This window comes from Geotrypetes seraphini, chromosome 1 (assembly GCF_902459505.1).
Source record: "Geotrypetes seraphini chromosome 1, aGeoSer1.1, whole genome shotgun sequence".
Taxonomy (NCBI): Eukaryota; Metazoa; Chordata; class Amphibia; order Gymnophiona; family Dermophiidae; genus Geotrypetes; species Geotrypetes seraphini.
In genome coordinates, this window is record NC_047084.1 from 305,289,802 (window position 1) to 305,312,015 (window position 22,214).

Below are 22,214 nucleotides of genomic sequence, written 5' to 3' on the forward strand. Positions count from 1 at the left end.
ACTGTATAAAAACATGGCTATCATTCCCCTCAAACTTTGTTTTTGTGACTAGGTCATCGATATTTTGAAATTTTATCTTTTTTTTGCAGAGCATTCCAGATTGATTCCAAGTAAACTTAGGAGCCTTTTGACTAAGGCACGGTAGGTTATTGCTGTGCAGGAAACCATACCATACTGCACTTGCCACTGTGGTAAAAAGAGATCTTGGTCTTGCCAAGTCCATTGCTGAGCTTTTGAAATCTAGGCTCAAGCAATGGAACTTATTGGATGAAAGTGTGCAAGTCACAGTTCGGAGGAAGTGTCACCAAGCTTTTTCCACATTCTTCAACCATCAGGATTGGGCTCTGCTTATGCCACAATGTGACCAATCTGTTTGAGGAAATCGGAACTGCCTGTAACCCAAAAGAGTGGCATCTCTTCATTGACGGCTCATCCAGGAGCATCAAAGCTGTTCTGCTCTATAATGGGAACAAGTATACATATCTCCAACTAGCTCACTCGATGCACCTCAAAGAGGATTACAACAGCATCATGATCTTACTAACACCTTGAAGTATGATGAGTACTGCTGGGAGGTCATCGGAGACTTCAAAATTGTATTCCTAATGGGCCTCTAACACGGTTTTACCAAGTTTTCCTGCTAATTCTGCTTTTGGGACAGCAGGGATACAAAAGCACACTACAAAGGGCAGGACTGGCCACTGCGGACCAAGTTCTCTATGGGGAGAAACAGTGTCAAATGGGAACCACTGATGGACCCTTGGGAAGTGTTGATGTTGACACTTCACATCAAATTGGACCTATTGAAACGGTTTGTTAGAGCTCTAGAGAAGGAGTCTGCAGCCTTCAGGTAACCTTCAAGACATCTTTCCTAATGTGTCTAAGGCAAAGGTCAAAGCTGGTGTCTTTTTCACAAATAAAGAAAATCCTGGAATGCAAGGAATTTCCCAAGAAGCTAACATTAAAATTTAATTCATGACTTCAACAGAATATGCTATCATTAAATATCAACAAAACAAAATGCGTACTGTTTCCAGCCTCAGATACTGACCGTCTAGCTGATCCTATCAGGATAGACTCCACCCTAGTTCAATTAGACACTAAGGTAAAAATACTCGAATCATTTTGGATCAAAATCTCTCTCTTCACCAGCAAATCAGTTCAGTAGTCAGTAAATGCTTATACAAGTTCAGACTCATTCGATTTTTTACATCACTACTCAATCCTCCCTCTCTAAATATTCTCATCCACACCCTAATAATTTCCAACATCGATTACTGTAATACCCTCTACCAGGGTATAAATCAAAAAGAGATACGTAGACTACAAATCTTCCAAAATACTGCCGTTAAACTTATCTACCACGCAAATAATTTCAACCACGTCTCTTTGCTTCTACCTGATGCCCACTGGCTTCCAATCCCTTACCGCATCACATTCAAAATTGTACTTCTCACTTATAAAATCAAACACCATATTCCTGCCTTTATAGACAAATATCTAATCCCCTATACTTCAACCCATACACTATGCTCAGATTATTAAGATTTGCTTGTCCCCTCCATCCGAGAAATATTCTACAACGCCACCAGAAAATCCATCTTCTCAGTCATGGCGCCCTCACACTGGAACACTCTTCCTTTGCATATATAACTTTTTTATTCAAGGATGCCTACAATGCCTAATCCAGAAACCCTTTCTTTCCCTGGTATAATTTTTATTTCAGGTTTTGAACTCCAAACACCTAATGTTCTATCCATCCCCTTCCCACCTTTACATTTTTTTCTTATCTCGATGTATTTTTTTACCACCTTTTGTACTTTCCTCCCCTGTCATGTCAGTCTCAAGTAATACAAGTAATCTCCCCCCCTCCACATTTAATTATCATGTGGTGCAATTTTTTTTATTTTTTTTTTACTTTTTAAAATATTTTTATTGATTGTAAACCGTCTAGATAAATTTTGATATATCAAAGAAATGATAAACTTGGTTCAGGACTTCTTGGCCAATCACAAGGCCAAAAACTACATGAAATGGGTTGAGAATCTGGTGAAGAATTACAGTAAAATGGGCTGTCCATGTTCTTGATGTTCATTTTGAGACATTCAAGGAGAACATGGGGGCATACTTGGAGGAGCAAGGTGAGCACCTCCATCAGGATATACTGGACTTTGAACACTACTAACAAGGACAATATAATGAGAACATGATGGAAGATTACATCTGGGAACTGATTCGTAAAAGTCTTACAATCTCAAAATCTTGAAATCCTAATCTTAAATCATCTGTGGTCATCTTTGTATAACTTCAAGAGAAATGCTTTTTATGACTTTAAGGATGAAAATTCAGCATTTTCATGTTTTAAATAGGTTAATTGCAAAATTGAACTATCCTGGTCATAAAAAACAGTTTTATGGGAATAAGCATTTTTCTAAACTTTTTAGGCATGAGCAATTAGGAAATTACACTTATTGCCCAGGAACAAAAATCGTGTTACTTAGTGAAGTTGCTTGTCTTCATAACAAAATTGATTATATGCTACTACTTTCCTAGAGAGTTGATTCCTAAGCTCTGAAGTAGTTAGAGGAAGCTCAAAAGGCAATTACTTGTGTGACTCATATATTTAGATTTCCAAAAAGCCTTTGACAAGGTACCCCATGAACGCCTACTTCGGAAACTGAAGAACTGTGGGGTGGAAGGAGACGTACACAGATGGATCAGAAATTGGTTGGCGGGGAGGAAGCAGAGGGTAGGAGTAAAAGGCCACTACTCGGACTAGAGGAGGGTCACGAATGGTGTTCCGCAGGGGTCGGTGCTCGTACCGCTGCTATTCAATATATTTATAAATGATATAGAAATAGGGACGAAGTGCGAAATAATAAAATTTGCAGACAATACTAAATTATTTAGTGCTGCTCGGACTAAAGAGGACTGTGAGGAATTACAAAGGGACCTGAATAAGCTAGGGGAGTAGGCAACGAGATGGCAGATGAAGTTCAATGTAGAGAAATTTAAAGTATTGCATGTGGGAAGCAGAAACCCGAGGTACAGCTATACGATGGGAGGGATGTTATTGATTGAGAGTACCCAAGAAGGGGACTTGGGGGTAATAGTGGACAAGACAATGAAGCCGTCGGCACAGTGCGCGGCGGTCCCTAAGAAAGCGAATAGAATGCTAGGTATAATCAAGAAGGGTATTACAACCAGAACGAAAGAAGTTATCCTGCCGTTGTATCGGGCAATGGTGCGCCCGCATCTGGAATACTGCGTTCAATATTGGTCGCCATACCTTAAGAAGGATATGGAGATACTCGAGAGGGTTCAGAGGAGAGCGACGCGTTTGGTAAAAGGTATGAAAAACTTTTCATACACGGAGAGACTGGAGAAACTGGGGCTCTTTTCCCTGGAGAAGAGGAGGATTAGAGGGGATATGATAGAGACTTACAAGATCATGAAGGGCATAGAGAAAGTGGAGAGGGACAGATTCTTCAAACTACAAGAACGAGAGGGCATTCAGAAAAGCTGAAAGGGGGCAGATTCAAAACCAATGCTAGGAAGATTTTCTTCACCCAGCGTGTGGTGGACACCTGGAATGAGTTTCCAGAGGGCGTGATAGGATAGAGTACAGAAATAGGGTTCAAGAAGGGATTGAACAATTTTCTGAAGGAAAAGGGGATAGAGGACTACTACACAGGTCCTGGACCTGTTGGGCCGCCGCAATAGTGGACTGCTGGGTACAATGGACCTCTGGTCTGACCCAGCATAGGCACGGTACATAAATCAAAATCTTTCTCAGATTTTTGTGAAATCAGAGTTGCTCCATATATAGGGTTAAAAGTCAGTGAGAACAGCAATCAAAGAAAATGACCCAAGTTTTCACGGAGAAAATGGCAATCCAAACAAAGCAAAAGATGTAGAAGTACACTGAGAGGGAAGGGGGGTTCAAAGAGACATACATATGTCGGACCAGGAAGGGGGAAGAAATAATTGGTCTAAAAACAGAGGAGAGGGGGAGAGAAATCATGGACAATGGGATTTAGGGAGGGAAGGAACAGAAAGGTGAGAAGTTGTACAAAAGAGATGGTGTGGAGGGGGGTGGGGGATAGAGATACTGGATAAGGAGGGTAGTTGGGAAGAGAAAAGGAGAATGCGTAGACCCTGGGGTAGTGGGAAAAATACTGGATAAAATGGTAGTTGAGAAAAGGAGAGATGATGGATCTGGAGATGGTGGGGTCCATCGCTGCAGCTGCGGGGATGGAGATAAAAAAAGGAAAGATGCCAGACCTCCAGGGGAGGGAAGGGAAACTGAAGGGGAGGACAGAGATGGAAGATGGATGGTAAGCATGGAGAAAGAAGGAGACCCTGGCAAGCGAGTTATCAGAAGACAACCCGAGCCTGGGACCAACATTATTTGCATGTTGGTATCAAAAATCTCAAGCACGAGTACAAGATGTCCAGGACGTTACTTAGAGAGACCTCTCTGGAAAGGGACTTGGGACTTCTGATAGACAAGTCGATGAAGCCATCTGCACAATGTGCGGTGGCGGTAAAAAGGGCGAACAGAATGCTAGGAATGATAAAGAAGGGGATCACGAACAGATCGGAGAAGGTTATCATGCTGCGGTACCGGGCCATGGTGCGTCCTCATCTGGAGTACTGCGTACAGCACTGGTCACCGTACATGAAGAAAGACACGGTACTACTCGAGGGGGTCCAGAGAAGAGCAACTAAGATGGTTATGGGGTTGGAGGAGCTGCCATACAGCGAAAGATTAGAGAAATTGGGCCTCTTCGCCCTCGAACAGAGGAGATTGAGAGGGGACATGATCGAAACATTCAAGGTACTGAAGGGAATAGACTTAGTAGATAAGGACAGGTTGTTCACCCTCTCCAAGGTAGGGAGAACGAGAGGGCACTCTTTAAAGTTGAAAGGGGATAGATTCCGTACAAACGTAAGGAAGTTCTTCTTCACCCAGAGAGTAGTGGAAAACTGGAACGCTCTCCCGGAGGCTGTCGTAGGGGAGAACACCCTATAGGGATTCAAGACAAAGTTAGACAAGTTCCTACTGAACAAGGACGTACGCTGGTAGGGCTAGTCTCAGTTAGGGCGCTAACGTCATTCCACTTCACAAGAAAGGCTCAAAAATTGAGGCAGCAAACTATAGACCGGTGAGTCTCACATCAGTATTGAGCAAACTAATGGAGACCTTAATCAAACACCAATTAGACACAATCCTTGATGAGAGGAACCTGCGGGATCCCCGTCAACATGGATTTACTAAGGGGAGATCCTGCCAATCCAACCTGATCGGCTTCTTTGACTGGGTGACGAGGAAGCTAGATGTTGGGGAGTCCCTGGACATTGTGTACCTGGACTTTAGCAAAGCATTCGATAGTGTACCACACCGCAGGTTGCTAAGTAAAATGAGTTCTATAGGATTGGGCGAGACATTGACAAAATGGGTTGGGAACTGGCTTGGAGGTAGGCTTCAAAGGGTAATGGTAAACGGCACCCCCTCTGAAATGACGGAGGTGATCAGTGGAGTGCCCCAAGGCTCGGTCTTGGGCCCGATCCTGTTCAATATCTTCATAAGTGACTTGACAGAAGGGCTCCGAGGTAAAATAACATTATTTGCCGATGACGCCAAGCTAAGCAATGTAGTGGACAAAAGCACAACGGACAAAAACTCAATGCCCGACAACATGATGCACGATCTACTCCTACTGGAGCGCTGGTCTAGGACCTGGCAACTCAGTTTCAATGCCAAAAAATGCAAAGTTATGCACTTGGGTAGCCAAAACCCATGCAGGACTTATACCCTTAATGGTGAGATCCTAACAAGAACGGTAGCAGAGCGGGACTTAGGGGTGATTGTCGGTGAGGACATGAAGGCTGCCAATCAAGTGGAGAAAGCTTCATCTAAGGCAAGACAAATCATGGGTTGCATACGCAGGGGTTTCGTCAGCCGTAAGCCGGAGGTCATTATGCCATTGTATAGATCCATGGTGAGGCCCCACCTGGAGTACTGTATGCAATTCTGGAGGCCGCATTATCGCAAGGACGTGCTGAGGTTGGAGTCGGTCCAGAGAATGGCCACTCGGATGGTCTCGGGACTCAAGGATCTCCCGTACGAGGAACGGTTGGAAAAGTTGCAGCTGTACTCGCTCGAGGAGCGCAGAGAGAGGGGAGACATGATCGAGACGTTCAAATATCTCACGGGCCACGTCAAGACAGAGGAAGATATCTTCTTTTTCAAGGGTCCCACGGCAACAAGAGGGCATCCGTGGAAAATCAGAGGCGGGAAACTGCGAGGTGACACCAGGAAGTTCTTTTTTACTGAAAGGGTAGTTGATCGCTGGAATAGTCTTCCACTTCAGGTGATTGAGGCCAGCTGTGTGCCTGATTTTAAGGCCAAATGGGATCGACACGTGGGATCTATTCACAAGGTAAAGGTAGGGGAGGGTCATTAGGGTGGGCAGACTGGATGGGCCGCGGCCCTTATCTGCCGTCTATTTCTATGTTTCTATGGTCTTTGACCAAAAGGGCCGCTGCGTGAGCGGACTGCTGGGCATGATGGACCACTGGTCTGACCCAGCAGCGGCAACTCTTATGTTCTTATGAATAATGACCAGACAACAAAAGGTAGAAAAAATAATTTTATTTTCTGTTTTGTGATTACAATATGTCAGATTTGAAATGTGTATGCTGCACTACTGAATCAAGCAGCACTACGGTCAGACCAAAAGTCAATTGTGATCGACCAGTAGATTGCGAAGGCAATGCGAGTTGATCGCGGAGCCCAACCCGGGCTGCATGATAGACTTGCACTGTCTTCGCTTTCTACCTGCATTCCGATGCCGTAAACAAGATGCAGAAGTTCCAGGCCGACCAGCCTTCCAGCCCGGCGCGGCGCCTTTCTTTGGGAAGCAGGGAGAGCTTGAGGAGGTGGTGGCTTGGGGGCCTGTTCCTCGATGATGGTGGCAGTGGCTTGGGGGAGGGCAGGGAGACAGAAAGAAAGGGAAACAAAAAGAAAGAAGGGAAACAAAGAAAGGGGGGACAGGGAGAGAGATTGAAAGAAATAGGGCAGGCAGGGAGACGGAAAGACAGCAGCAGCGAGGTAAGCCTGTTGCCATTGGCCTGACCTGGAAGCTGTCGATCGGGAACATCCTGCCTATGTGGGTACATGGAAAGGGAGACTAAGGAAATGGGTGAAAGGTGGGGAGAGACTGGTAAAAGGTTGGGGTGGGGTGGGTGGAAGCATGACTAGTAAGGGACAGCGGAGGGGTCAGGTGTCCCTTTTTTTTGTCTTCACAAATATAGTAACCCTATCCATATCAACACTGCCAGATATCCACCAATGTGAATGATTTTATTCCTATGCCTATAGAAAGTACCATTACATGTCAAAACATGCAAATAAATCTGTTTTAATATATTGTGTACCCAACTGCCTAGAATTTTTTCCTAGAATATATTTGGCACAAACTGTTAAAATAACTCTTGCTTATTTGTATACTCAAGCTTTTTTTTTTTTTTTTTTCCTTCATGTTTCTGTACAAGGTGGGGGAAAAAGGAGCATTGTTCTCCATAATGGAAAGTGGAGGAGTAGCCTTGTGGATAGTACAGCGGCTTGAGAACCTGGGGAATATAGGTTCAGTTCCCACTGCAGCTGCTTGTGACTCTCAGCAAGTCAATTAACATTCCATCGCCCTGTGTACAAAATAAGTACTTGTATATAAAACTACTTTGATTGTAACCACAGAAAAACGGTGTATCAAGTCCCATCTCCCCCACTCTTTTTTTTATATAGGGTCATTCTATGTCAAGTGGAACATTTTTGAAAATTGTCCATGCTCAACTTTCTCCAAATAGAATAAAACTTTGTGTGGATATTCATTAGGGTCTCAAACTAAACCATGCAAAATATTTCTGCTGGATCTCTATTGGTTCGAGACTTACAGACAGCTGAATGGAAGTCACCTTCAGAGTGCCCACACTCCACATTACATAATACAGCCACTTTGTCCAGGCACTGCAGCCCAATAAAACCTGCCTGGGGATTGAAATTTGGTGGGGGGGGGGGGTTAATACAACCCCTGGTACTAAATTCCCGTCACAAAAGAGTGTACATGCGAACAGAACTAGGATAGATGATTCTTTATTCACTAAAATGACACTGCACTCAACAGACACATTCTTCAAAGAAGAAAATGTTTGTTGAGTGCAGATCATGTCTAAATTAACATCTGGACTACTTTTGTAAAGAATTTGTGTGATAAACATAAAGACCCCTGATGCAGGCCAAGAGCTGAAACATTGGCAGTGTCAGGTCTTTTTAGTAAATAAAGAATCATCTGTCCCACTTCTATTGGCATGTACACTCTTGTGGGTATCGTTGACTTTTCTGTGTATTTTGATCCCTTTCTGTGTGTTGTACTAAGTTCCAGTGCAAATTTGGAACCTAACATGAACTTGCCTCCCTTTTTATGGGCCAGGAAACTTTTATGTGAAAAATAGAAACATGATGGCCAAATGGCCCATCCAATCTGTCCATCCTCGCAATGCATTATCTCCTCTCCCTAGGAGATCCTCTATGCCTGTTGCACGCTTTCCTGAATTCAGTCTTTGTATCCACCACCTCTGCTGGAAGACTATTCCATGCACACGGGAGATTGGAGGGAGGGATAAAAAGATGCTGCAGAGGGAAGGCACAAGGGGATGGGTGAGAGAGGAGGAAAGATGCACATGTGGGGGAGAGGAAGGAAAGAGGAATAATTGGAGTGGAGGAGAGGAAGGGACAGATGATCATTGTACATGAAAAAGTAGTATATTGAATATTAGCATTTGAATGCCAAATTTATATAAAATTTCCTTTTAATATTGATTCATGAAAAAAATAAGACATTCCTGAAAATAAGCCCTAGTATGTTTTTTGGATCCAAATTGACAGTTTATTTTCGGGGAAATACGGTACTGTGAATAATGAACGGACTATATTTTCTCATGACTTCACTGTTCTGTAATTGCTGTAAGACAGTGGAAGTGTTTGCCTTAAGATAGTGGGGTTGTTTTAGGACCTTCTCCCACCCCCATCCTCATTCTGGTTATTCATAGGCCCAGGTTATATAAAAATATTATCCATTTTGTTCCTTTTCTCAGGATTAGTGAATCCTGGGCTTTGGTGGGTGTTCTAATAGTTACTGAAATAATGGTCTTGTAGTAGAGGCTGCGTTTTGTTGGAATCAAGGATGGGGTTGAGTCAGTCTATTCTTAGCACCACTACAGATATACTGTTCGTCTTCAGAGACTAGACAGAAGTTTGTATTTTTGCTTAGGTGGATGTCACCTGTGTTCAGACAAGCTGACGAGACCAATGAAGCTATGGCATTGCGAGTCCAAGAGGTAAGATGAATTAAAGTGTATGGTTTTGCATCTAGAGCAGACAAAGGAATATTTGGGATTTTAGAGGCGATAAATTGATTTTACATATTAATGAGAGAGATAACCAGTCTAATGCTGAGATGGGTGGGACTGAGGAATAGGCATATAAAAGTAGCAGCAGCTGTTAATTAATTTCCCGTTTTTCATTTAGTTTTGCTAAAATTGGGACTTTTTACAGCAGAAAGCAAGGCCTTGATGAATAGGTCTGGTAGATTCTTAGTGTAAAAGCACAAGCAAAATTTCACAGCCTGTTTGTAATCTTAACTTGATTTTACTAAGCTAAATTCTAGCTCCAGCTGTGCCTTACTGCAGGGATTTCATTAGGAAAGTAAAGGAGAAGACATTTGCAATACAGCATACTATATGCACTGTCAACTCTTTTATATATCTTAAAATCAAGACACTCTCTCTCTGCAGCTGCTGGCAGTGGAGTTGGGGGTTGTTTCCACACGTGTTACAGCAGCAGACAAAGCAGAGTTTGTGAAAAGACAAAGACATGTCCCACCTCTCATTTCCAGTACAGGTGAGTATCTTCCAGTTGTGGGTTATTTTTACCAATAGGAAATGCCTAAACCATATTTTCCCTTGTTTCTGCTTGCAGAATTTCCCAGAACTTGCAGTTTAACACCAATATTGCCGTTTATCTCCTTTCAGATTAGCAGTATTGAAACAACCAGATCCATCATGCAGTATATAAAATTTGTTTGTTACAATAAATAGTAGACGCCAACCTTTTAGTGTTGAAAAGTCTTAACTTTCAAGATTTTTGTTTTGTGAACTTTATAAGCATATTTCATGCAGTCTGAGCACATGTGACCAGTCATACTGTGAACTGAATTATAGATGACTTATGAAAGATGTACATTGTGTCATAAGCAATATTCTGTTAAATCCCTTCTGGATTAATTGCGCTAGGTGTTCAATCCCTTCCCGCAATCCAAACTCTGAGCACATGCTCCTCCCACCTCAGAGAGAGAGTTAGAGCCCCCTGTGGTTTTCAGTTTCTGTAAACAATCCGTGCAGAAGTCATTTGGATTGCTCTGCATCTTTTTCTTATTTTTTTTCGCTTAAAGTTCATCTTTTCAGTGACTTAAGTTACTTGAGACCCCTTTGCGGTAGTCCTCTGTCAGAAAAAAGGACACAATTCCACTGAGCCGGACTGCTACTTCACTGAGAAACTTCAGTGGATTTGTGGAGCCAGCCTGCTGTGTGCCACCCTTTCTGGACTCAGCATCCATTCCCCTGGGAGCTTGCTTGCCCTCTGGGCGATTTCAGTTACTACAAAAAAAGGATCAATTGGAACTCAATATCACAAATCTCAAAATTTATTTCCCAGTCATTCAAGCAGCAATTTATATTCAAAAAAACAAATTTATAAAGTGTCCAGAAACACCTGTATAATGTGGAGAAAAAAAGCCTTGGTGTAAAAGGAATAAGCCCCAACAGCAACTAAGGCCACTCATACTCTGTCATTGGCTAAAAAAAATTCCCAAAAAGAAGGGAGAATAAATAAGCTGCTGCTTTTAAATAAGAAATATATAATGCCCAGTCTATAAATTACAGTGCCAAGCATTTAGGGCTCCTTTTATAAAGGTGCGCTAGCAGTTTAACGCGCATAATAGCGCTCTCTAAACCGCCAAATGCGCTAGCCGCTACTGCCTCCTTTTAAGCAGGCAGTAGTTTTTGGCCAGCTTGGGGGTTAACATAGAAACATAGAAAATGACGGCAGAAAAGGGCCACGGCCCAACAAGTCTGCCTACTCTAATGACCCACCTCCCACCCTCCTAATTTCTTCCTTGAAGTGATCCCACATGCTTATCCCATTTTTTCTTAAAATCTAGCACGCTGCTGGCCTCAACTACCTGCAGTGGAAGATCATTCCAATGATCAACGACTCTTTCGGTGAAGAAATACTTCCTGGTGTCGCTATGAAATCTCCCACCCCTGATTTTCAATGGATGTCCTCTTGTTGCATAGGTCCTTTAAGAAAAAAGATATTTTCTTCTACCTCAATACGGCCCGTGACATATTTGAATGTCTCAATCATGTCTCCCCTCTCTCTGCGTTCCTCGAGTGAGTATAGCTGCAATTTACCCAGCCGTTCCTCATACGGGAGATCCTTGAGTCCTGAGACCATCCTAACCGACTCAACTCTCAGTACATCTTTTTGATAATGTTGCCTCCAGAACTGTACACAGTATTCCAGATGAGGTCTCACCATGGATCTGTACAATGGCATTATAACTTCAGGCTTCCAGCTGACGAAACTTCTTCGGATACAACCCATCATTTGTCCAGCCTTGGATGAAGCTTTCTCCACTTGATTGGCAGTCTTTATGTCTTCACTAATGATCACTCCCAAGTCTCGTTCTGCTGCAGTTCCTGCTAAGATCTCACCATTTAGGGTGGAATTTCTGCAAGGATTTCTGCTGCCAAGGTACATGACCTTACACTTTTTGGCATTAAAACTTAGTTGCCAAGTTATGGACCATTGTTCCATTAAGAGTTGGTCCTGCGTCATACATTCGGGCACTGTGCTTTTGCCTACTATGTTGCATAGTTTGGCGTCATCTGCGAATAATGTAATTTTACCTCGAAGCCCCTGAGCCAGGTCCCTTACGAAGATATTAAATAGGATCGGACCCAAGACCGTGTGATGAAAAGTTGTGCGCGTTAATCCCACTAGCGCGCCTTCGTAAAAGGAGCCCTTAATCTTCAATTCCCAACAAAAATGCACTTATCTGAAAATGACTCCATAATGCTTTCAAAGATCCTTCATTTCTTCAGTGGCACTGGGTTCTAGTAGAATCTTTTTCCAACAGGAATCCTATTGGAGTTGGTGCATTTGATACTGTTGCAGTCTTCCCCTGATGCTGCGATGTGAAATTGTGAAACAGTTGTTGCAATGAATATCTTCCAAGGGACCAAACAGGATGGTATTCACAGAAACAGAGAATGGGGGAAGATAGGTGGAAAGATAAGGAGCTCAGTCTTGGCAATGTTTAATTTTAGATGGTGGTGAGACCTCTAGAAGCGATGTCAGACAAGCAGGTTAAAACTCAGGACTGAATATCTGTCGAGAGAGAGAGAGCTGCAAGTCGTCGGCATGGAGGTGATACTGAAAGCCATGGGAGGAGATTAGAGCACCAAAGGAAGAAATGTAGATGGAAAAAGGTGGTCCCAGGACAGAGCCCTGAGGTGCACTGACAGTGGGATGGCAGTGGAGGAGGATCCACAATGTATCAATGTATAGGTGGTGATTTATTTTGTCAAAAGCTGTGGATAGATCAAGAAGGATGAGGATGGAGTAGAGACCTTTGGATATGGCCAAGAGCAGGTTACTGGAGACTTTTGTAAAGGCAGTTCCAGCAGAATAAAGAGGGCGAAAGCCCAATTGAAGCAGGTCAAAGATAGCTTGAGATGAAAGATGACCCTCCCTGGTCCACCCCCAAAATCATGTTTTCTTGTGTGGTTTAAATCCCAGCTTACTACTCTGTCCTTTTGTCTACAGTTAAACTTTATCTGTTAATTCACCTTTGAAACTTCAAATTTTTTTCCCTGATATCCCCTGTTGTTTAGTTCTGAAGATACAATACTCCATAGAACTGTGACTTCTCTTACGTCTGTACAGCACTGTGTTCGCCTTATAATCTATATAAATATTTAATTGTAGTTTGAGTCTTTTTGTCTTTTCCAACCATATTTTTTCTTCTGTATGATGGTATGTGATAACCCACGTGTAGTGCAGATGATTGGTGCTTGGTTTAGTTATAATACCATTCTCAATTACAACCCTATTTACTCTTTATGTACCCATATAACTGATAAGTATTTCTCTTGTAGCACCCAACCGGTCATTAGGTGCACGACCCCGGACGTCTGGAACTGGAAGCTTCAGCCTAGAAGAGCTTAAGATTTCACGGATGGCTCAGCGAGTGAAAGAAGTGCTACCGCATGTCCCACTCAGCATCATTAGTAAAGATCTAAGTAAGATTGTTGTCTTTATTCTCAGCATGCAATTAGAACGAGCAATATAATTTCACACAATTTTATGCAAGTATATGTTAATTCCCTTACTACAAGTGATCACACTTGAAAATAAAGGTATTCCATGTGTTAAGCCATAAAAGGTAAACCTTTTTAAATGCCACTCTTATATGAAATTTACCAGACGAGGAAGGTAGTATCTTGTCTTTTTATAAGGATATTAGAAACCTGCTTATTTCTAGAATAAGCAGCATATAGTAAAATCTGTTTTTCTCCTTGGGATCTTATCAGGTACTTGTGCCCTGGGTTAGCTACTTTGGAAACAGGATACTGGGCTTGATGGACCTTCAGTCTGTCCAAGTATGGCAGCTGTTATGTTCTTATGCAAAAGTCACAACAGGCATAGCCAACTATAGTTTCTGCCTATATAAACGACACTTTAGCAAATCTACATGAACCTAAAATTGAAAACTTTTTAAATGTATAGTTGCAAAAGAAGTGCTATTGAGGTTAGAGAATGACACAAAAAATTTGTCCCCGTCTCTCCCCCCTCCTCATTAGCTCGGTCCCATCCCCACAAACCGTCTGATCCCATCTGCACAAGCCTTGAATAGTTATTATTTTATATTGAATTTATTTTATTAAAATATAAAAAGAAACAATATTTTGTACAATTGTCATTTTATAAACACAAATAATACAGAGCAAGGATCAACAAAACCCCTGTTTCCCCTCCACTATCGAGAGAACTGAATAAGCTAAATTATTAGAGAAAGCTACACAGAAAAATCATTCTAACAGAATACCGCAGTCACACATGACATTAATAGTGTTAAGGGAATGCAGCTAGGGCAACTGCCTTCTGGTCAGAGAGAGCCCTAAGCCAGCTGGAAGCGAAAGAAGCACAGCCTGGGCTTTGCGGTTCCCAGTTATGTATAACACCAGCTCTAGCAGGATACATATTTCAAATCTGATATATTCTAATCAGAAAATAGAAAATAAAATGTATTTCTACCTTTTGTTGTCTCGTCATTTTATTCTTTAAATCATATTGATCTCTGTTTTCTTTTGTCTTCTCTTAACTCACTTGCCAGGGTCTCCTGAACATTTGACATTTCTTCTTTCTCCCTGCCCACCATCCATCTTCTATCTCTGTGTACATATTAATAATAATAATAATTTATTCCCCATGTTCAGCATCTCCCTTCTCTGTCTCCTATATGTCCCTTTCTAGTATTTCCCCTATGCCCATCTTTCTGCCTTCATCATCTCACCATTCTGTGATCCCCTCCCCCTGTGTATAGTATCACTCCTCTAGATCCCTATGACCTCTTGTCCAGTATCTTCCTTCTGTGTTCTTATTCTCCACCATGCTAGCCTTCTTCTCTGTGTCCATATACCCTCCCATGCCTGGCATTACTCTTCTGCATCCATATACCACCCCCATGTAGCATTCCCCTTTTTGTCCATGATCTGTGCTCCCATCTATGCTCACCATCTCCCCTCTTTTTGTATATCTCCCTGTGTCCAACTTCTCCCCTCTCTTACTCCCTTACACCAATGTCTCTTTCTTTCCTCCCTCCCTCCACTATGTTTAATATTTCACTCTATTCCTTCATCCCCTTGGTTGAGCTTTTCTCTTTCCCTTTCCTTCTCTCTCTTCCTTCCTGCAGGTCTTGCACCTCTGTCCCCTCCCTTCAGCGTCCAGGTGTGGGTCTGGCACCTCTGTCTTCCTCCAGCTCCATTCCAACCACCACATAGGCCCAGCGCCTCTTTCCCCCCCCCCCCCCCCCAATCCCCAGACCAGATCCAGCAACTATCTCCCTTCCCTTCAGCTAAAGCTGGTCCAGCAGCCCAACCAAGCAGCCTCTTCCCTCCTTGAGAGTTCAGCAGCCCCCCAGCCTCCTTATTGCCGGTCCAAACAGCCCTCCTCCCTCTCTATTGCGGGGCCAACAGTCCCCCTCCCTCTCTTCTGATCAGGGGTCAAAACTGGCAAAAAATAACCCCAAACAAACCTGCAACTCCTCTGGAACGAAGCCCAGCAACAGCCCAGCCTGTTCCCTCTTGACGGCAGGCCTGCCTCTTCAAAATGGTGGGCCTTCCCCTTCCCTTGGGCACCTGGGCCAATTAGGGCCTTAGGCCCCTCCCTGTGCATCGCAGGGTGCACTGGGAAGGGGAAGGCCCACAATTTTGAAGAGATAGGCTTGCTGGTGAGAGGGAGTAGGCATCATTCTTGCCGGTCTTCGTTCCAAACTGCCAGTCGAGGTACCGGGTGATGGGGGGCCTTCAAGCAGGAAGGAGTGGACATCCCTCCTGCCAGATTTCCCTTGATTATTACAGTTAAGGTGGGGGGGGGATCTTTCGGGGGGGCGTCATTCAGGCAGGAGGGTGTGGGTATCCCTCCTGCCGATTTCAGGTATGGGGGATGTCAGGCAGGAGGGAGTGGACATCCCTCCTGCCAAGGGTGGGAGGGAAGGAGGGTTATCTTTGCTCCGGCTGAGCTAATTGCAGGGGAATCCCCAATCAGCTGAACTAGCAGGACTTCCCAAAGCTGCCTGCTCAGCTGTTTGCAGCTTCCCTTGCTGGTGCTCCCCCCACTAGGTGGAAGAGTGATGAGCAGAACAACAACATGACTGCCAGAACTTGGAGGGACCACTACGCAACAGTTAATGGCAGTAAGGAACGAGGGGGTGCTTCCAACTGCAGGGACAAAGCTTTTCACTGTTCTCACTGGTGGTGAAAAGTTTTATTCCTGTATGCGGCGAGTCAGGCTTTGGTGTCTCCGTAGCCATTTGCAAACTGAGTGTCATTCTCTATGTGAGCTGTAATCTGCATACAGTAGAATCCCAATTTAACTAGTACTCAAGCAATCAGCACTCTCACCCAACTGGCAAAAAAAATTCCCACCCAAAAAATTGTACCCCGAAGCGGCAGTGGTCCTGAGCCACAAACACCTGCCCCCAACCCTAAACCAGAAGCAGCAGTTGTGGTGGTCCCGAGCTGCAAACTCCCCCTCCATCCATCCCAAAAGCAGCAGAAGTGGCAGCAGTCCTGAGCCACAAACCCCCCTCCCACCCTCCCTTACCTAAAGTGGCTGTGGCAGCCGGTCAGCAGAGGCAGCGCTGAAAACAGTCTGTTTGTGGCCAGCCCTTGCAGGGCCTTTCCTCTGCCATGTCAGAAATGACTAGTGGTACAATGTTATGCAGAGGGCCCACAATAGGGGAAACAAAGAATGTTTTGACAACTTTTAGAGGACAAGTAGAACTCGTATCCATCACAGTTGAACCTAGTATCATCACAGCTGGGTGACATCATCTGATGGAGCTAGCTAGAAATTACGTAGAAGCTTCTAGCAGTGACATACTATGTATGCATGGGTGCCTTCATGCCCAATGTGCAAGCACAGGTCTCTCAGTATTCATTTTTCCACAGAGCAGAGAGAACTCATTTGAAGGTTCTCTCACCTCGACTTTTTCACGTACGTGGGTTTTTGGTTTTCATTTTTCTTTAAAAGTTAGTTTTTTATTCCTAACCCAGGTATTACTTTAGTTTTTGTGGCTTTTTCAAGTTTCATTTCTTTTATTGCAGTGTTAGGCCTATACTCAATTTAAGTATGCCCCTTTTTGATACAAAATTGAGGAGTTTAATTTGGCCATGATATTTTTTTTGACCGAAGGTGACCCCTAGTGGCTTCAAGAGGTGCACCTAATGTAATTGGTTGAACTCGGTAATAGACCTGCATTCTTGGTTCATTGGTTGCCTTGGACCTTACCATGACCTAACTCTTGTTCTCTCTGTTTGCAAATACAGTTGAGGACATAGTGTAGCAGACTCAACAGGAGAAGGTATTTGGCTCCTTGAAGGCCAGTCCATTGGCTCCTTGAAGGCCAGTCCATTGACTTCAGCATAATAAACATCAACATCTTATGGTTGCCCAGACATCGGGAAATACTGGGAGTGTACTGGCATTAAGGAGGTCTCCACCTCACTCAACATCAGGCACTGTTAGTTGGCCCTGGGACCAGTCAGCATAGGATCTCGCATAGAGGATGCATATGGATTTGTCATCCTCATTGACAACTGAAGGACTGCATTGCTGAGCGTTGGGGGAAGCCCAAGAAGCACATGCATCTGCCTTCTTTGATACACCGTGCTAGGAAATTGGAGACTCCAATACCCGAAAAGATTCAGCATCAAGATAACTCCTCCCATCTCTAGTAGAGCTGCCAGTACACAAGTCTCTGGTCAGCCAGATCGTCCTCTTGGTTTGGTACCGTTGCCTTCTCAGTCTGTCCCTCCACCAGCCTTTACTGATGCCTATCTCCGTTGAGCGGTACTGAGCTATTCTCAGGAAGAAGCTAGTGCAGATTCTTCAATTGCAACCCGCTCAGGCATTGAGGGTGCTTGTGCTAGTTGAGACTCAGCCGTCTCTTCCCCCTGTAGCTGCTGAGACTGGATGGTATCCGTATGCTTCTTAATGAGGTCAGCAATCTCTTCCACATTGTCCCCAAAAAGATTGTCTCCAAGCTGCTTCGCCCAATGTCGAATGCGGTACTGCATGTGCCTCAAGATGTGCTGGTGTTGGCATTGGCACATTCAGTGTTGTCTTCCAACATTGGGAGAAGAAGCTTCCCAGAGTTCAATGGTAGGGTGCTGAAATACAGTTCTTTAAGGTATGGGCATTGACCCACTGAGCTGAGGCACCCTCATTTTATTCAGACTTGAAAGAGGAGTCTGATTGGGACCACTCATAAGACTCAAATGAGGATCCATATTCCTTCTCTTTGAAGTAGTCATGAGGAGTTCCTTCTGATTTTTTTAATTTGGTAGTCAGGTCTTCTGTATATGTATCCTGTACCTCTCATAGAGAAGACCTTGCTGAAATTCAAGCAAGATCACAGAACCATAATCCTAATTGCACCATATTGGCTAAGGTGGATTTGGTTACCTCTTCTGGACTTGTCCTCTAAAGAATCATGGAGATTGGACTATTTTTTGACCCTCATCAAGAAAAATGAGGGACACATTCTACATCCCGACCTCCACTGGCTCTCATGTTGTTGAGCATAGGATTTGAATCTCGGCCTGCCTGAGGGTGTCTCTGAAAAATCATAGTTACTTCCTGGAAGGACTCCTCTAAGAGGTGTTACTATTTCAAGTGGAGGAAGTTTGCTATCTGGTTCGAGGGCAAGGACCTAGATTCTCTTTCATGCCCTATAGAAAAACTGCTTGAATACCTCCTACACAACTCAAGTCTGGTTTGGAAACCAACTCTGTAAGAGTTCACCTTGGTGCAATTAGTGCTTACCATTTTCACCCAGCTGATGAAAGCTCTTTTTAAGCCACTTGATTCCTATCACATGTAATTTTTGACCATGAAAGTGACATATGGTGGTGGTCACTTCAGCTTAGAGAGTTTATGAGCTTCAGGCTGTAGTAGCTGACCCACCTTTACACTAAATTACATCACAAGAGTACCATATTTTTACACATATTATGCACATATGTACCAGTCTACTTAAATCTACTTCTCTTCTCAGCAAAGACTAATTGTGTGGACACAACTATCACAAATCTGCTAGAGGGAAAGGTCTTGTTCACAGCTGAGGATCCATCTTCTGCTTCAGCATCACAGATTTCTACAGCCCAAAGTTCCCAGGGGTCCTTGGGCTCCACATCATACAGCCTAAAGGTACAAATTCCCTTTAAAGTGTTTGATCACACAATGTTAATCCTTCTAGCACATAGCTTCTAGCACATAGGGGAGGAGTGGCCTAGTGGTTGGAGCTGCTGCCTCAGCACCCTGAGATTGTGAATTCAATCCCAGCCTGCTCCCTATGACCCTGGGCAAGTCACTTAACCCTCCATCACCCTAGGTACCACAGTTAAATTGTGAGACAGATAAAGAAAATACATAAGAATACCTGATTACTATTCAATGTATTGCAAATCGCTTTGGATGAATCCTTTCATGAAAAGGTGGTTAACAAATCTAAATAAATATTTCTGTAAGAAGGTAAGCCAGCTGTCAGATTCAAGTCCCATCATCCACCTGTCTTACAACCCTGCTGTGGGAGGGAAGAGGCAGGTGATGTATAGTTGATGTGAAATGAGACCTTGCTCTCTTTCCAATCTCATTCTTGCTTCTGCCTGTGGATAATTATCAGAGTCCTCACTGCTGCACTTTGCCTTGAAGGAAGAATAGGGAAATGGAATTTGTTGTTTGAATGTAAAGAAAGCACGCAAGGAGACTAGTCACAGGCTTCAGATTTGGTCCTCTAATATAAAAGAAAATTAGAGAGGCAAGTTGGTGCCCTACTATATAATGTTCTGAACAATGATTTTCAGACTGGTTCTGAGGGAACAATTAGTATGTTTCCAGGATTTCCACAGTGAATATGTATGAACTAATCTTTAAGCCCGTTACATTAACGGGTGCTAGAATAGATGTGTCAGTCTGTCTGTGTTTCTTTCTCTCTCTCTCCTTGGCCACTGTCTGTGTCCTTCTATCTTCCCCCTCCCAAGCAAAGCTGTCTGCCCCCAGCACACCCCTCCCCCCAAAGCAGCCCCCTTTCCCTCTCCCTAACTGTCTCTCCAGGCCCCTTCTGTCTTCCCCCCACAGCAAAGCTGTCTGTCCCCAGCACACTTCCCCCCCCCGCCCAAAGCAGCCCCCTTTCCCTCTTCCTGTCCCCTTCTGTCTGTCCCAAGCACTCCCCCCCAAGCAGCCCCCTTTCCCTCTCCCTATCTCTCCATGGCCCCTTCTGTTTGTCCCCAGCACACTTCCCCCCCCCAAAAGCAGTCCCCTTTCCCTCTCCATGTCTCTCCATGGCCCCTTCTGTCTGTCCCAAGCACACTTCCCCCCCCCAAGCAGCCCCCTTTCCCTCTCCCTATCTCTCCATGGCCCCTTTTGTCTTCCCCCCCTTAGCAAAGCTGTGTGTCCCCAGCACACTTCCCCCCCAAAACCAGCCCCCTTTCCCTCTCCTTGTCTCTCCATGGCCCCTTCTGTCTTCCCCCTCTCCCCCGAGCACAGCTGTCTGTCCCAAGCACACCCCTCCCCCCAAAGCAGCCTCCTTTCCCTTTCCCCCTGCCCCCCCCCCCCCGTATTGGCCCCATTCTTACCCTCCCTCCATCCCGGTGTCTTCTGGCCTGCTCCTCTTCAAAGCAGCCTGCGATCGTGGTGGCCAGCTTTAGCGAACCTCGCAGGCCGCTCTCCAACTCGGTAGCATGTTCCCTCTGACGCGATCCCGTGCGTCAGAGGGAACTGCTACTGAGTTTGGAGAGAGGCCTGCACGGTTCGCTAAAGCCAGCCATGATCACAGGCTGCTTTGGAAGAGGAGGAGAAACGGCGGTGGCGGTTGGTGAGTTGAAGCTCCAGTGTGTTCCCTGCCGCGTTCGCGGGCAGGGAGAGAACTTGCCTGCGCTTCGGGTTGGTGAGTGAGGGCGGGAGGAGGGGGAGTGGCCAGAGTGATCCCTGCAGCCAGGTTCTAAAATGGAACACGGCCACGGATCACACACCACAGCGGCAGGGATCACGCTTTTTTAAAAGCGCATGCGCCACTAAGGTTTTATTATATAGGATTGTAAACATTGATTTCCAGGATTTCCACAATGGCTGTGCATGTGATTAAGTTTGCATGCAATGAAATTGGACTGGTACTCCCCTAGAACAGGTTTTAGAACCACTCTTATAAGCTGTGTTAATGTCATGTTTTTATTTCAAATTTTAAGTTTTATTGTTTCTTCTACAGCCTATTGCTAAAACTTTTGCTCGGTCTCCAGAAGACAGACATCTCTCACTGCAACAAAGGAAAGATGCCCTGTATGAGTATGCAACAAGGTATGAAAACTTCTGTAAAAGAGCAACAGAGCTGTGCTTGCATAGAAGTGACATTACATGGGAGCATTTGATACTTTCATCAGGGACATCCATGTGATTCTTACTCTGCTCTTAAAACCTCTTTTGAGGTACTTGAATCTTGAAAGCTCATTTTTGACTCCTGAAAGCACATTTTTGGTAGTAGCCATTGCCAGAAGCAAGAAAATCCATTTCAAGGAAGAACAAGAGTCCCAGACTTGAATATGGAACCAGGTGAAAGACAAAGATTTGGCCTTAAGTCCACTTTGCCACCTTGTAACGCCATCAGTAGACATCAGTATAATAGTGACTACTGATAATGGTTACTGTGGATGGGTAGACTAGATGGGCCAATTGGCCTTTTATCTGCCCTCATGTTTACTAGCTGATCACCCGGCGTAGCCTGGATATTTATTTATCCCAATCTTCTGGTATCGATAAACTTGTATTCAGTGATTACGCCTGGTAAAACAGGAAATATTTTACAATTACGTTTACTTTCAAATTCCCTTGGGTTTTGGTTTACATTCACTTGAAGATTAACATCACACATATTTTCAGTTTTCACTTTCGGTTTAGGCTTCACCACCCCACAGCACAGTTGCACTTCCTTATATACTATTGAATGATTGTGTGACATCATTCCCCAAGCTTCACACACTTGGTCAAAGCAGCTCCATCTATGTAAACCACATGTTGCACATGTCACCCCCTTCCTACCCCCACAGTATTTTTTCCCAGATAGTAAGTGATATATAAACCAAGTTTGGTTGAAATCTCTCCATGCATTTCAGAGTTATCCTGGAACATGCATAATAATAATAACTTTATTCTTTTATACCGCCATAACCAAAAGTTCTAGACGTTTTACACTAAAAAGAGCTGGACAATCAGCAAAATACAATAATACAGTAAAAAATACAAATATTTG

The 22,214-nt window shown here is 44.1% G+C and overlaps 1 protein-coding gene across 5 annotated transcripts in view; it reads left to right on the forward strand.

Annotated features, from left to right (window-relative positions):
* Positions 1-22,214, forward strand: part of AUP1 (AUP1 lipid droplet regulating VLDL assembly factor) — a 104,640-nt gene that overhangs the window by 77,428 nt on the left and 4,998 nt on the right. For all 5 annotated transcript variants that reach the window (XM_033955200.1, XM_033955192.1, XM_033955175.1 and 2 more), the window contains 5 exons: positions 9,336-9,402; positions 9,859-9,964; positions 13,285-13,428; positions 18,969-19,120; positions 21,177-21,265. In XM_033955200.1, coding sequence (XP_033811091.1) covers positions 9,336-9,402; positions 9,859-9,964; positions 13,285-13,428; positions 18,969-19,120; positions 21,177-21,265 — 558 coding nt within the window. The remainder of the gene's footprint in view (positions 1-9,335; positions 9,403-9,858; positions 9,965-13,284; positions 13,429-18,968; positions 19,121-21,176; positions 21,266-22,214) is intronic.